We start from the raw sequence: 13,601 nt of genomic DNA, 5'->3' as shown, positions 1-13,601 counted from the left end.
TAGTTATATCTTTATATTAGTACATGGCTTCTGAAGATCACCGCTTACTAGACTACTGAAGAAGTTCAATTGCCTTCCCTTGGTTCTCTTCTGGGTTTTATCGGTGGTATATTACTTGATTTTCCTCCTTATGTCATGAAGCTTGTGATTGGCTGAAAATATATATTCGCACTGGTGAAGTAGTTAATGACGTTCATGGTTTATTTCCTCAAAATTTCTTGAAATAAACTACCAGACGTGCGATCATCGAGTATTATTCGATTATTACAAACGTGAAAACCCATCATTATTAAATAAAAATTAAGTAAATCGAACATTCCTCCCATGAGGAGATGCCTCATGCTTAGCCGATGCTTATAAACCCGGACGCCCCACCCACAGACCCAAACTATAAGAGAACCCTGACCTGCAACCACGACTTCAGAGCCCATCTCAAGAGGAAAAAGAACAGGATATATATATCCCCAGCCGGATCAAAGCTACACTGAGATAGGAGAGCAACAATGAGCAAGCCCCTTACACACGCCAAAATCATCGCCCGCCGCTCTGCAGACCGCGGCTACGCCGAACATGGCGGCTGGCTGAAAACCTATCACACATTCTCTTTCGCGTCGTACTATGACCACCGCTTCACAAACTTTGGCAGCCTGAGAGTGCTGAATGAAGACCGCGTTGCCGCGAAGAATGGCTTCCCGACACACCCGCACCGCGACGCTGAGATCTTCAGCTACATCCTCTCCGGCGAGCTGACACACCGCGACAGTATGGTCCGGAAGGGCGCCGAGGGAGCGCAGGGGAAGGAGTTCTATCGTATGAAGAGGGGAGACGTGCAGTTTACCACTGGCGGAACGGGTATTGCGCATTCTGAGCAGAATGAGAGTTCGAAGCCCGTACACTTTTTGCAGATCTGGGCGCTGCCGTGGAAGTATGGGCTCAAGCCGAACTATCACACGAAGACGTTCGATGAGGGTGCCAAAAGGAAGGAGTTTGTCCCAATCCTCTCGCCGCTCAAGGCGGGTGTTGAGGCGACGCCGAATGAAGAGGAGGAAGCTGTTCCTGCTATCCCGGAGACGATCCCGATTCATGCAGATTTCGTCATGGGGGCGGGGATCATTGCGCCTAACGGGCGGTTTGAGTGGACCGTTGGGTCGAAAGACGGAGTCGTGCAGAAGAAGAAGAAGAGGAATGTTTATGTGCATTTACCGATGACCAAAGGGGGTAAGGCGAGGATCAGACTGGACTCGAGAGACGATGCGGTGCTCGAAGAGGGAGACGGAGCGTTCATTACCGGTGTTAATGCGGGTGATATACTTGGGGTTGAGAGTGTGGGAGAAGCAGAGGCGGAGGTTATTGTCTTGGATAGTGATTAGATGAGCTTCTGCTTACTTCAAAATTTATACTTGTTATATCATATCGGACCACCAAAGCGGATAACCCCCAGAAATAGGCTTCAAAATAAAGTCAGCATGCCGAGCATTAGTGTTAAAGGAACAACAGCGTCCTGTAAATCGCCTTTATATCCCAGTGGAAACATCCACAGAGAAAGAAAAAAGACCACCATCGGGAGGAGGCATACGACGTGGTAGGCCACAACCCACCGAAAACAAACAATTTCCTGAGCATAGATCCCCCAGAAAGTCTGCCTCTTGTCTCCGTGTTTCTCCAGCCGCGTCTTCTTGGGAAGTAATTGCAAGGTATCGCAGGAATGCCCGCTAGCCTTCTTTCACGGGTGGAAGAGATGTGATAACCCGCGCTTGTTGGAGCAGTAGCAGTTGTAAAACCGAGAGTTAAATTCATGATCGGCTACGGGAGGAACAATGTCCATCAGGTCTGGGTTTTAATCGTAGTGATCCCTGGATTTTGGGTAGTCGTCTTTCAGCTTTGGGGCGTAGCGCGAATCGTCGAATTTTTCAAACTAGCGGTAGATTAGCTCCTTACGGAGATAGTATAGAAGGCCAAAAATATACCTAATTGAAATCGCAGGAATACCTAAAAACGCTGAGATAGTTCCTCAGCCGTCCGCGAAGACGGCAGTAATCCGAACGAAGTGTCAGGAAGAACGCGTTGTCGTCCGATTGATGTACGCATTTCTGAGATAGGCAATTTCGATTACTCCGTCTAACAAGGAGAAGAACATACCTCTGAATCGCTGGCGGGGGCTTACTAGTAGTTTGAGTTGCCGGATATATGTTGGTCGGATGCATTTGGAATGGAATAGAGGAAGCTGCAAGCTCTAACTTCGCCTGCTGAAAGCCCATCGACGGTGGACTTTGACTGGGCTTAGGGAAGAGGGACCATGCGATGTAGCTCCTCGGTAAACCCCCGAAGCATCGCTGAGTGATTGCTTTAAAGCCTGCATTCGAGGTTTCATTTCAATATAGTTTGCGATGCATTGTTCAAGGCCATCTACAAATGGAGCAGGGAGCTCCATCCATCTCTCTTCGCCGCAAGCCTGGTTTCGCAACATCAGTATATGCTGGAGCTTGATTCAGTGAAAGCACACATACGCATGTCCAGGATAGCCGCCTCTCGTGCTTTGAGAGGTTTCGTATATATGGTTTCACTGGCCACCAGTCCCACCTCATCCCAGTCCAAGCTTCAGCTGCCCCTTGAACGGTATTTACCCACGCTTCTCGCCGAGGGGGATCAAGCAGAATCGTACCAGGAACAAAATAGCACATCTCGACCACGATCCTAGCCCACTAGTATCGACGATACTCTAAGCCATTCGGGTGAGCCGGATCCGTAAATTTCGCAGCCAGTCTTTTTACCCTCTCGTCCAGACTGGGATAGACGAAATTCTGAAGATCGTGGCGTAGTCTCTGGAGAGCCTCGCAAACGACTAGTACTCGACGGAGATGGCTCAAGTTTGGGAACTCAAACTCTGGCATATCGTCCTCGTCCTCCTCGCTATCGGTGTCGGACTCTGATTCGTAGCTAGTGGCTGGAACAGAGTGATCGCTCAAGGCGAATCGGCCACGCGATGTCGTCAAGTACTGCTCAACCTTGACTTGATAGTCTCTTCCATCCGGCAAACTATCCAAACGGAGGCTTGAAACTCCATCACCACCCCCGAGGGCCATACAGAAACTATTGGATACGCTGCGCGAAAAGTGTTTAATAAAAGGCCCTAGAATTCGTCGGTCATATCGGTCCATCAACTGAACTTCCTTCAAGCTTGTCGCGCACCGTTTCAAAAGAAGTCGCAGCTTGTTCTGCACGCGCCCTGAACGGAACCTGGCATTACGCAGGGCATCTTGACAACAGGTCGTAATGTGTTTGTCCTCAATGAGTATATTCACTAAAATACTCGTTCCGGCCTCCGCCATATCCCCCATCTCTGCTGTGGTTTGACTGGATCCAGATTCGTTTGAGAAGACGCTGCTGGTGGCACCGCTATCTTGCGAACTGTCTTCCAAGCTCTTGCTTTCAAGATCGTTGGCAATCTCGGTGTCAGCCTTGTTGTCAAGGTTGCTACAGAACTGCCTTTTGTCCTCAATTGCGGCGCCCGTACCTCGCACAGCCTCATCATCAAGATCCGATAGAAGTCTGCACGATGAGCACTTGACGTGTCTGCATACTGTGCACTGTTCGCCGCAGGGTCAGGGTTATTGAAATTTCCGCATCTATGGCATGACCGCCAGCCTGGCAAGGAGGACCGCACCATGGCGGACTGGATTGCGGTATTACCAGAAAGGAGACAAGGTAGAGTGGCCAAACGGAAATATTTTGGGATGTCCCAAACCGCGAAGAAGACTCTGTCTTATAGGGTCCTGGTAATTGAAGGTGATGCTTCTGGATACGTGGCACGCAGCCTGATGACTTGCACAAGGCTGTGCTTATGGTCAACCTGGATTGGCCGGTTTGTTCAATATCCCTGTCTTTGTCCTCGTAACAGCGCTAAATAACCTCACCGACACCAAGATTCATTTCTCAGGCAAGGCTGAGTCTAACTAGCAAGGGCAACCTTGGGGCAAAGGGCATTGCGCGGATTGGCGAGATCTGGGTTAAAGTGTGCCGAATGTCCGGACACGAAAGTGTAGTCCGCCTAATGATGCCCAGTAGACACGTAATCTAAAATATCTGAAAGGAATAGTGAACATGGTATCCAGCTGTAACATTTCTATATCCGCCCTGGGTTTTGGTGCTTAACCTCTGCGGAGAGCTGAGTGGTCATCGGTGTCTGATCAATGCTAATTCAGATGAGCATCAGAGCGATGAACAAGGATATATTCCCAGCCGACCTTACGATTGTGGCTTTTAGGCGACTGGTGGCTTTAGATGGGAATCAGCTATTATTTTGGGGTCGAATTTAGTGGGGCCTTTGCGAATAGGGCAGCTCTTGAGAGACTGATAAAGTCAGGATAAACATCGAACTGGTAGATATGATGCTGGATAACAAACACTCAACGGTCGGCAGACTGTACAATTTTCTCATCTGTATGAGTTATTTGGAGTTTGAGCAGCATGAAGTGTAATAGTTCAGAAGCATACATCTCTAGACCTTTGAGCATTTCATAGCTGCGCCGACTTTGGGGTCCCATATACCTACAAGAACTGCCATCCTGACATTTATGCACCAAGGTCGGCATGATCCTGAAACAAGGGATACTTTGTGCTTTTCAGATTTAGCAGTTCATCAGTTCTATCTCTTCCACTGGAAATGGCGGAGCAGATCTGCGTAATGTGAGTCTCAGGCTAAAGATACTGTTCATAGTATGTATTACACCTAGGCTTCCGAAATACTATCCTTGGACCTTCTGAGTGATGAATAGAGTTTCATGAAGACCATTCTGTACGCATTCAGTGCCCAAACTCTGTATATCGGTTCCAGGCGTCCCTGGCAACTATGGCCAAAATAGGATGTGATAAGGAGACACGTGCGTTCTGGGATACTTATTGAGTTTCGCAGTTTCTACCAGTAACATACGGCGGTGCCTTTTGCTAAGAGGAGAGCCAGGCTACGTAGTAGGAGGTTGCACCATAGCCAAAGTTTATACGCCAAGGGAAGTCACATTGTACAGCAGCATTGCGACTCAAAAAATAGTTCACCTCAATGTCTTTTATTGCTTGAGTATGGGGCAAACGAAATGTTGGTTTAGGTACAAGCCAAGCCGGGTGATGAAGGCGAAGTATACCAACTTTAGGATATTGAGCGCTTGTCAAAGGGTTCAAGCTAGAAGAACACTTCTCAGCCTTTATGGTAGAGTATTGCCATTTATACTAAGTAAACTTAGTAAGCAAAAATGAGAGGATGAATACCATGGAGCTTGGTGGCTGGATATAATAGCCTATTCAGTCTCAATAGCCGAGTATGACACGTCGGACATATCCACCACCAGTAAACAGTGCGAACAAGCATTCCAAGCTGGGGGCTTGATTTGTAATAAGCTTCCCTTAGCGAAGCAAAAGTCTGGCTGCTTATGCGAATTCATGCTGAAAGAGGATGGAATTAGTAAGGAGGAACCATGGCTGGACCAGGCTGCTCATAGCTGACGAGAGGGGTAGTGTTATATGTCTATAAAAGCATCCTATTTTTCCTGTAATCCTCTATACTCGTTCTTCATTACTTAATTTTGCTAAATATCAATTGACGGGTAGGTAGTATCTTACCGTGAAGATGTCGGACTCAATCGCAAAATATGGCTTCACCCCCGTCCCTGCGAACACCAAAACGCTCTTCAGCGAGGTAGACCTCAAGGCCAAATCCCATCCAGTCGCAGTTCCTGTTTCAGAGACTCCTATACCCGACACCCCTCTCTGCCGCCGGATCCAAGAGTATGCCCGCTCTCGCCTCCCTCAGCCCACATACCACCACAGCCTCCGCGTCTACCACTACGGGCTCGCCATAAAGCGCTATGCCTTTCCCGATTGGACATTTAGTGATGAGACTTACTTCTTAGCGTGCATGCTGCATGATATTGGGACGACGCGCGAGAATCTGCATGCCACCAAATTGAGCTTTGAGTTCTATGGTGGGTACCTCGCGCTCGATGTGCTCCAGACGCAGTACGATGCGGGCGATGCGGTCGCATCGAAAGACCAGGCAGAGAGTGTCGCCGAGGCAATCATTCGGCATCAGGATTTGAGGGACGTTGGAACTATTACTGCGCTCGGCCAGTTGGTGCAACTGGCGACCATTTTTGGTACGTCCGCTCCATTACATGCCAGGTGGATCTGCTGACGGATTGTAGACAATATCGGCGGCCATGCAAACTTGGTCCATGACGATACCGTCAAAGATGTTGTTAAGCATTACCCGCGGCTCAAATGGAGCTCGTGTTTTGCTGCTACGGTGGCCGAGGAGGTAGAGTTGAAACCGTGGGCACATACAACTGCGTTGGGCGACTTCAAGGGGCATATCCTCGCAAATCCGTATAATAAGTTCGAGTGACCAACTTGTTTGCCTAAGTAGGTAAATCTGGCTTTTACCTACGGCGATAGGTGCACGAATATCCAGGGCAGGTAAGAGTATGTTGCCGTTCCAGTCGCAAGGCACTCGTCTTTTATTCTGATTGAGCGTAGCTAGGCATGAGAAATTCGACTTCAAGTGGAATATACTTGCTTCATCGAAGTTATCAATACTATTACTTATGCACTTTCTTTTCCCTAAAAATTTTGTATTATTTTAGTTGTTGTTTTCAATACTTTCCCGCGTGTCCTGTCAGAACTCTATCCCGGACAATGAGTACTGTCAACGTCACCGAACTAGTGGCACACCCCTGCCAGAATTCTTCACATCGCCTGCAAACGCGTCAGATCGGGCTATTTGCTAGGAGGGCCCGTAGCTAGTCAGACCTATTCTGCACCCCGCACGGCCCCAGCCCTGTTTCGTCGCGGCCAAGAAACGGAGAGTGCTCCGTCTTCAAACAGGGGTTGTCTCAAGTATATGTCTTTTGCCTACTCCGGAGTACACTCGGAGTCCCTTTACTGAGGATGTGTCGACGTCTGTTTGTCGAGTTCATCAGGGATTCCCCACACGGCACGGAGCCATTATTCTCTGACAGGGACTCTGGTCCTTGACAGGAAGGCAGATGATGTTCTGCACAAGCGGATGGGTGAATAAAACATAGGATATAAAACACAGAAGCTCTCTTCCTTGGCCCCGAGAGTGCCTCTTGCTACATACTCGGCGTGCCGCAGCCATACCGTGACCATGAAAACCCTCCCTCTAGCCCTCCTTGCCTCGGCATCAACGGCCGTCACGATCCCCCACCAACACAACAGGTACCCAGCGAGACAATCGGCGACGAAATTCTTGATCAGCTTTGGCGATTCGTACACTTCCACCAGTTTCAACATCACCGGCGAGAAGCCCTCCGCCTCCAACCCGCTCGGGAACCCCCCGTTCCCAGGATGGACCTCAGCCGGTGGCGCCAACTGGATTGGCGACCTCGTCGGGACATACAACAACTCGCTGCTCCTGAACTATAACCTTGCCTATGGCGGAGCCACAGTCAATGCCTCCCTAGTGGCGCCGTATACGCCTGAGGTCTACTCGTTGATCGACCAGGTGGCCGAGTTCAACGAGTATCTCGTGCCACCGCCCAATTTTGCGCCGTGGAGTGCGAATAATACCCTCTTCGCTATCTGGCAGTAAGCTTGCTCCTCAGCGCGATACTATGCACCGGGACTGACTAGGAATACCAGGGGCGTCAACGATGTAGGAGGGTCATGGTACCAGACGAACCCGGACGCCCTCGCGACCAAGATCCTCAACCAGCTCTTCCAGCAGATCGAGCTCATCTACGCCGGTGGCGCTCGCAAGTTTGCCCTTCTGACTGTTCCACGTAAGTAGATGTGCGCAAGAAACCAACACAAGCAGCCAGCTAATCATCACAGCCACGGACCGGTCCCCGTATATCACCCAGGGAGAGAACGCAGACTACACGGTGACACATCTAAAGGCCGCGCTCGCGAGCTGGAATACCCAGTTCACCGAAAAGGCAGCTGCATTTGCAGCTGCTCATTCCGATGCGGTCGTCAAAGTCATCGACACCCAGCCCGTGTTCAATGAGATACTCGACGCTGGCGGCGAGGCGGCGGACTGCTGGAACGAAGACGGCGTCACCTGCCTCTGGTTCAATGACTATCATCCAGGTCTGGTTATCCATGATGCGGTTGCGCAGGCGGTTGCAGATGCTTGGGGCGATTTCTTCGTGGATCCCTAGTCTTCTCTGCAGCTGGGAGTGACCTAGCGTCTGTACTTCTTGTGGTTGGGTTTGCTCGAAAATCCACGCTCCCTACCCACATCACGCAAGGGCCTTGGGGATTCTGTCCAGTCAATGTCATTCCATTATTATTGCCTGCAGATGATTAGTCCTCTATATTTGGAGTCCGGAGTATATACAGCTGTCGTGGATTCTTACCGCTTTTTCTCCCGCATAAATAGTTACCGATGGGTATGACAAATCAAGACAAATCAATGGTTTGTGATCGAATTCGAAGCTCCTAGAAAGAGCAGAAGAGAACTGATTAATAATGCGTACCAGTAAGGGGAAGCCATTGATCCTCAGAGCAAACTGTATTTCTATATAAACTGCATTATTCGCCTCCCTTGCAGTCTAGGAGCAATCATAGTAATCAATTGCGCAATCACAAACTCATCCAAAACTTTTACTTCACGACAATGTCCACCATTCACACCTACGCCGTCACTCCCTTCATTCAGGGCCTCAAGGCCCTGACCGCCATTCTCAAGAAAGGCGAGGAGCACGCGAAAGCAAACAATATCCCGCCTGAGGACCTGGTTAATGCATCCCTGATCGCCGACATGAAGCCCCTCTCATTCCAGGTCTTCATCACCACCAACACAGCCGTCAAGCTCGTTTCTCGCGCGACATTTGTGGAGCCGCCAGCTCAAAGCGACACCGACAAGACCTTTGATGACTTCTATAAGCGCATTGACGAGGCCCTTGCCGTGCTCGAGAAGGCCGACCCCCAGGCCATCGCGGCCAACGAGGGCAAGACGTTTAAGGCTCCCTTGGGCCCCACGGAGTCTGAGTTCACGCCAGAGTCGTATACGAATGGCTATGCGGTGCCGAACTTCTTCTTCCACCTTGTGACGGCGTATGATATCCTAAGGGCCAAGGGAGTGCCAGTGGGCAAGATGGATTACCTGAAGGATTTCCTGGGAGATATTGCGGCTTAGCCCGGCTATCACGAGTGTTTATAATTAAATTTTTGCAGCATTCTCAGATCGCGTTCAGTCTATGACTTCCAGGCACACTGTTCTTGGCTTGTACAGGTCATCCTCAGAAAATAGTACAGGATTAATATAGGCACAAAAAAATGCTTATATAATCAAGATTGCGCCTATGCTTTTCTCCCCGCATCTTGCCAACATTTTTTTTAGCCCCTCATTCACGAGTCTTACACCCACACTATGGACACCCAATCCTCTCTCCCAGGCTTCGAAGAGCATCCAGTCGTACGTGGTCTCTACTACAAACCCGACTTTATCACTCGCGATCATGAAGAACAACTCATCACCCTCTTCCGCACTCAGCTAACTTGGCCCGACCGCCCCGGCCGCATCTCCCTCCACTACGGCTACACGTTCGACTACAAGACGTTTGGCATCGATCCTGACATCCCCTACAAGCCTTTCCCTGACTGGCTTGTCCCGTTACTTCCGACGACCGAACCTCGACCGCCGGATCAAGTCTGTCTGCAATATTACCCGCCCGGTGCGGGGATCCCGCCGCACGTCGATTCCCATCGCGGGTGGGACCAGCTTTATGCGCTGTCTATTGGTGCGCCGGTACTGATGCGCCTCCGGCTTGGCAAGACAGGTGAAGAGAGGGTTTATGTTGATCTTGAGGGGCGCAGCATGATGTGCTTCAGTGGGCCGGCCAGATTGTATTGGACACATGGGATTGCGAAGAAGAAGAATGATCACTTGCCAGACGGTTCGTTGAGACCGAGGGGTGATCGATGGAGTATCACATATCGATGGGTGAGGGAGGAGCCATGTGGGTGTGGGAATCTGGAACTCTGTGATACACTGCAAGAATTGTTGGGGATTGGGAAGGAGAAGAGGTCGGTTCTTGGGGCCATGGTGCGGGAGGCGGAGAAAGGATCAGAGTCCGAAGGGAGCAGTGCTACTTCACATAAGGCGGATGATGCTGATGTCAAGGCTTGAACGTGGTCGATTTGCTTCCAGGTTGATCCGTGGATGAAGGAGATACATGGACGCTTGCGACGTTACCCACGTCTTGGGCACGCGTTCTGGCGCATGCGCAGCTTTATTCGCCGTTGACGGTAGTAGCGTTTGGCTTGCCGGAGAACAAGGGTGTCTAAGCAGGGTAAACCTACAAGCCTCAGTAGTGGGCGCACCGTGGGCGCACCTTGGGCGCACCTTGTGCGTAGAATATCCAGCGGATACGTCTGGATAGATGCAACGCCCCTTGAGACAAGGCATTGGGACATCTGAAGATATGGAACTGGAGGACTGGTTACACTGGGAGGAACCCCCGTGCCAGTACGAAACCAACTAACGCGTGACTCACAAAGACAGCATGTAGCGGGAGTTAGAAACGTCTTCTAATCACTGCATACTAAGGTTACTGTTTTGGCTAAATGAAAACATGACGGTTTCTTGGGTGTATATATCCCGTATCTCTGCTGGTCCGATCAATACAAGTCAGAAAGGCGTATTGAAATTCCCAGTTCGAGCGACGCACGAAGACCAGTCAGGCTATATAATGCCAGTGCCATGCCTTCGAAGGGCCCTAGCTATCTCACCCTTGATGGCCAGAAACCGATCCTAACCCTGTGCATAGTGACCCGTTATCTCACTGCAATGTCAGTAAGAACAGCTGCCAGCATGGTATAGCTCTTTGACGTTTCAGATGGTAAACCCAGAGCTAATCTGAAATCGGAGAAATTGGGCCGGAGGAGTAATGGACGTATTCTTGCGTAAATGAATGGAGGAACTAGAAACGGTCACTCGGATGCGAAAATATTCTGTTCAAAGACCACATCAGTATGGATATCTACATGGAGATTGTAAAGACTGGCGGCCTAGATATAGTACCATAGGAAGTAGCGTAGAGCGCGGGCATTGCAAACTTCCCAGCCCAATTGGAGACAGCAAGAACGGTTCTACCATTGTGGTCTTGGTATAGCTCATAGCGCATCACAGACTTCGCCCCCCTGCCGCCACCACCCCAAGAGGATTAGGCTTAATTGGGCCAGAATTTGGTACGGCGAACCGCGTGGTTGCAAATGTACGCTCTCAAGCACTACTCTCCATCGTCCAGTTGGTCACCTTGTCCCAGTGGCATGAGTAGCACTTCAACGGCGATGCATCTCGTACATGTGCCAGGCGTCCCCAGCAGCATTGGGGTCTTTGATGCTCGGATTAATATACACCTGAAAGATGTCGCCGTTGGGCATCCGCGCTGAGACGGCGTCTGCTTGGCCCTACGGGTACGCGCCGCTCCAGGGCACGTTGACCATCATCTCCGGTGTCGAGGCCGATCCAGACATCGCCGGATTATAGATCATCTCGCGTGTGGTGGAGCCGCTGTTGAAGCCGAGGCCGATGCCGCCGTCGGCGAGGAGAAGGTTCTCGTCCAGTGTTCTCTGGCAATGGGATGCTGGGGAAGAGTAGGAGTAGGAGGGTAGGGCTCAGTTGTTATGTGCATCGCGATAGCTCGAGGGGTGATGATGATCGAGAATGTTATTTACTGCATATTTACTAGCTGGTGTTTTATCCTCGTCCTTTATTGAATATTTGAGCTGCAGCACTGCTGGTATTCAGATAGCGATTGATGCCTTCGGCTGAGGCCTCAGATGAAAGCATCGAGCTCAGCTACCTCGACAAAGACTGGACACATTTTCAAAGATATATTGCATCAGTTACTCCACTGTTCATTTATTTTCATCAAACTTGAACAGGCTCTCCGCAGCAGCGACGACCGCCTCTTCGTTCGTATACTTCCACTTCCACTCCAGTAGGTTTCGCGCCTTGTCACCTCGAACGTCTCTATCACGCCCTAAATCCTGCAGGACCAGCCTCGCAACTGGCATAAAAATCGCCACAGCCCGCACTAGAAAATCCGGCAGCTGAAACGTCGGCACTCTCTTTGCCTTGTCTCCCAGATTCCTTTTCAGGATCGCGGCCATCTCGCTCATCCACATCATCCCCTCACCAATACAGATGAAGCGCTGCCCCGGCGCTTTTTCATGCGTCATTGCCAGGACGTGCAGTTCTGCGCAGTCGCGGACATCTACCACGCCCCACTGAATCCGAGGAATGCCCGGTGCACTCCCAGACGTAAGTTCGGTAATGGATCGTAGGGTCGTCGAATCCTCTTTCCCGAGCGCGGGACCGTACACGCAGACGGGGTTGATGGCGACCAGCTCCATCTCTACACCTGCGCCTGTGCACTCCTCATCCAGGAAGGACCATGCGCCGCGCTCAGCGAGGGTCTTGGATTTCGCATACGCAGCGACGTCCCCACCGCCGCTGGGGCCGAGATCCGTCCAGTCTTCCTCTGTGAACGTCTTCTTGTTCTGGTTAGCATCGCCATAGAGAATTGCCGCGACGCTGCTTGTAAGCACGACCCGCTTGACGCCTGCGTCTCGCGCAGCGCTGAGGACGCGCTTCGTACCCTGCACAGCGGGGATAATCAGCTCGTCTTCGCTGGCCGGTGGTGCGCTGGGAAAAGGCGACGCGATGTGCTGGACATATGTGACGTCCTTCATGGCGTCTGTCCAGCCGGCGTCCTTGGTGAGGTCAGCATAGACGGTCTCAAGCGCGGATATCTGCTCCTGCATCACTCCGGCCACCGAGAGGGCTGAGTGGATTTCCGGCACTCGCGAGAGGGACCGGACTGTCGTGCGCACGCGGTAGTCCTGCTTGAGCAGTGTGGCGATGACCCATTTTGCGATGAAGCTGGTGCCGCCGGTTACGAGGACGAGGGGTCGAGACTGGAGTTGGGGCTCTGGCATGACGGGTGATCAGATCTGCCTGGGTATGGGGAATCTAGCCGGTGAGAAAACCTGGCGGAGACCAAGCAAGTTTGGGATACGGAAAGGGCCAAGTATACTGGGATGTGAACCTGGCGATGAGTCTGCAACTGGAGGCGAATGGGTTGCGCGCGGTGGGAGATACCAACCTTAGGTTGACTGCGGCGCGCGGAACGCGATTGGATGCTCGCGCTGAGTGGTGCGCTAAGCTCTAACCATCCAACGGTATACAGCAACTAGCTAGATATGGGATGGTCGATGGGGCCATATCTCCCGGCTGACGAGGCGAGGCTGAGTGTTGAGGCTTCAAATTAGGCCGGAGCCACTATTGGATTTCCAGTACAGTTCTGCTCTGCGTATAAACAGATAATGAAGATTTGAAAAATATAAAAATAAAGATAACAACATAAATCAAATGCAAATTACCGTTCTCCCAGGTTGAATTATTGAATTGGTTCCTATTTCGGTGTCGCCATACTGACCAGGGCCTCATAAGTATACCACTATACCACTATCGGTGCAGGGAATGGCTTTAGCATGATAGTCACAAGGAAGGTCATCAGTATCATCCTCTACCAGCCACCTTACCTGGCATCGTCTGAGCTACGAGGTCGGCTTGCACA

The 13,601-nt window shown here is 50.9% G+C and overlaps 9 protein-coding genes across 9 annotated transcripts; 5 read left to right on the top strand and 4 right to left on the bottom strand.

Annotated features, from left to right (window-relative positions):
* Nucleotides 1-342: 342 nt before the first annotated feature.
* On the top strand, nucleotides 343-1,370 carry BDW70DRAFT_171065 (pirin family protein; the record flags this gene model as incomplete). Its single annotated transcript, XM_073743114.1, has 1 exon — nucleotides 343-1,370. Exon 1 carries the CDS (start codon nucleotides 504-506, stop codon nucleotides 1,368-1,370), a length of 867 nt encoding a protein of 288 aa, XP_073592506.1. The 5' UTR covers nucleotides 343-503.
* Nucleotides 1,371-1,405: 35 nt separating this feature from the next.
* On the bottom strand, nucleotides 1,406-2,007 carry BDW70DRAFT_106464 (uncharacterized protein). The gene is made up of 2 exons (XM_073734417.1): nucleotides 1,968-2,007; nucleotides 1,406-1,915 (listed from the first exon to the last, which is right to left on the bottom strand). Exon 2 carries the CDS (start codon nucleotides 1,795-1,797, stop codon nucleotides 1,483-1,485), a length of 315 nt encoding a protein of 104 aa, XP_073592505.1. The 5' UTR covers nucleotides 1,798-1,915; nucleotides 1,968-2,007; the 3' UTR covers nucleotides 1,406-1,482.
* A 181-nt stretch (nucleotides 2,008-2,188) lies between these two features.
* On the bottom strand, nucleotides 2,189-3,026 carry BDW70DRAFT_142926 (uncharacterized protein). Its single transcript, XM_073738015.1, has 2 exons — nucleotides 2,508-3,026; nucleotides 2,189-2,452 (listed from the first exon to the last, which is right to left on the bottom strand). Exons 1-2 carry the CDS (start codon nucleotides 2,679-2,681, stop codon nucleotides 2,234-2,236), a joined length of 393 nt encoding a protein of 130 aa, XP_073592504.1. The 5' UTR covers nucleotides 2,682-3,026; the 3' UTR covers nucleotides 2,189-2,233.
* BDW70DRAFT_163277 (uncharacterized protein) lies at nucleotides 2,703-3,667 on the bottom strand (the record flags this gene model as incomplete). The annotated part of the gene is made up of 2 exons (XM_073741276.1): nucleotides 2,703-3,549; nucleotides 3,582-3,667. The coding sequence occupies 2 exons, from the start codon at nucleotides 3,665-3,667 to the stop codon at nucleotides 2,703-2,705; spliced, it is 933 nt and encodes a 310-aa protein (XP_073592503.1).
* Nucleotides 3,668-5,620: 1,953 nt separating this feature from the next.
* Nucleotides 5,621-6,394, top strand: BDW70DRAFT_163276 (putative urea hydro-lyase/cyanamide hydratase; the record flags this gene model as incomplete). The annotated part of the gene is made up of 2 exons (XM_073741275.1): nucleotides 5,621-6,146; nucleotides 6,195-6,394. The coding sequence occupies 2 exons, from the start codon at nucleotides 5,621-5,623 to the stop codon at nucleotides 6,392-6,394; spliced, it is 726 nt and encodes a 241-aa protein (XP_073592502.1).
* Nucleotides 6,395-7,156: 762 nt separating this feature from the next.
* Nucleotides 7,157-8,171, top strand: BDW70DRAFT_171064 (SGNH/GDSL hydrolase family protein; the record flags this gene model as incomplete). Its single annotated transcript, XM_073743113.1, has 3 exons — nucleotides 7,157-7,596; nucleotides 7,642-7,790; nucleotides 7,843-8,171. The coding sequence occupies 3 exons, from the start codon at nucleotides 7,157-7,159 to the stop codon at nucleotides 8,169-8,171; spliced, it is 918 nt and encodes a 305-aa protein (XP_073592501.1).
* Nucleotides 8,172-8,516: 345 nt separating this feature from the next.
* On the top strand, nucleotides 8,517-9,245 carry BDW70DRAFT_142924 (DUF1993 domain-containing protein). The gene has a single exon (XM_073738014.1). It carries the CDS (start codon nucleotides 8,630-8,632, stop codon nucleotides 9,149-9,151), a length of 522 nt encoding a protein of 173 aa, XP_073592500.1. The 5' UTR covers nucleotides 8,517-8,629; the 3' UTR covers nucleotides 9,152-9,245.
* A 140-nt stretch (nucleotides 9,246-9,385) lies between these two features.
* BDW70DRAFT_153102 (uncharacterized protein) lies at nucleotides 9,386-10,144 on the top strand (the record flags this gene model as incomplete). Its single annotated transcript, XM_073739565.1, has 2 exons — nucleotides 9,386-9,911; nucleotides 10,014-10,144. 2 exons carry the CDS (start codon nucleotides 9,386-9,388, stop codon nucleotides 10,142-10,144), a joined length of 657 nt encoding a protein of 218 aa, XP_073592499.1.
* A 1,140-nt stretch (nucleotides 10,145-11,284) lies between these two features.
* On the bottom strand, nucleotides 11,285-13,118 carry BDW70DRAFT_142921 (SDR family oxidoreductase). Its single transcript, XM_073738013.1, has one exon. It carries the CDS (start codon nucleotides 12,958-12,960, stop codon nucleotides 11,878-11,880), a length of 1,083 nt encoding a protein of 360 aa, XP_073592498.1. The 5' UTR covers nucleotides 12,961-13,118; the 3' UTR covers nucleotides 11,285-11,877.
* Nucleotides 13,119-13,601: the final 483 nt, after the last annotated feature.

The sequence above is a fragment of the Aspergillus foveolatus genome (assembly GCF_047715535.1).
Source record: "Aspergillus foveolatus strain CBS 279.81 unplaced genomic scaffold BDW70scaffold_66, whole genome shotgun sequence".
In the NCBI taxonomy this organism is placed as follows: domain Eukaryota; kingdom Fungi; phylum Ascomycota; class Eurotiomycetes; order Eurotiales; family Aspergillaceae; genus Aspergillus; species Aspergillus foveolatus.
The sequence above is the reverse complement of the archived record's forward strand: the minus strand, read 5'-3'. Positions and strand labels throughout refer to the sequence as shown.

Excerpts from the sequence above, each read along its gene's own strand:
- BDW70DRAFT_106464 (XM_073734417.1), bottom strand. The coding sequence starts at position 1,797 with ATGAATTTAACTCTCGGTTTTACAACTGCTACTGCTCCAACAAGCGCG.
- BDW70DRAFT_142924 (XM_073738014.1), top strand. The coding sequence starts at position 8,630 with ATGTCCACCATTCACACCTACGCCGTCACTCCCTTCATTCAGGGCCTC.
- BDW70DRAFT_142926 (XM_073738015.1), bottom strand. The coding sequence starts at position 2,681 with ATGTGCTATTTTGTTCCTGGTACGATTCTGCTTGATCCCCCTCGGCGA. Across the intron at positions 2,453-2,507 it reads GGCGGCTATCCTGGACATGC|GCTTGCGGCGAAGAGAGATG; the intron begins GTATGTGTGCTT and ends TTGCGAAACCAG.
- BDW70DRAFT_142921 (XM_073738013.1), bottom strand. The coding sequence starts at position 12,960 with ATGCCAGAGCCCCAACTCCAGTCTCGACCCCTCGTCCTCGTAACCGGC.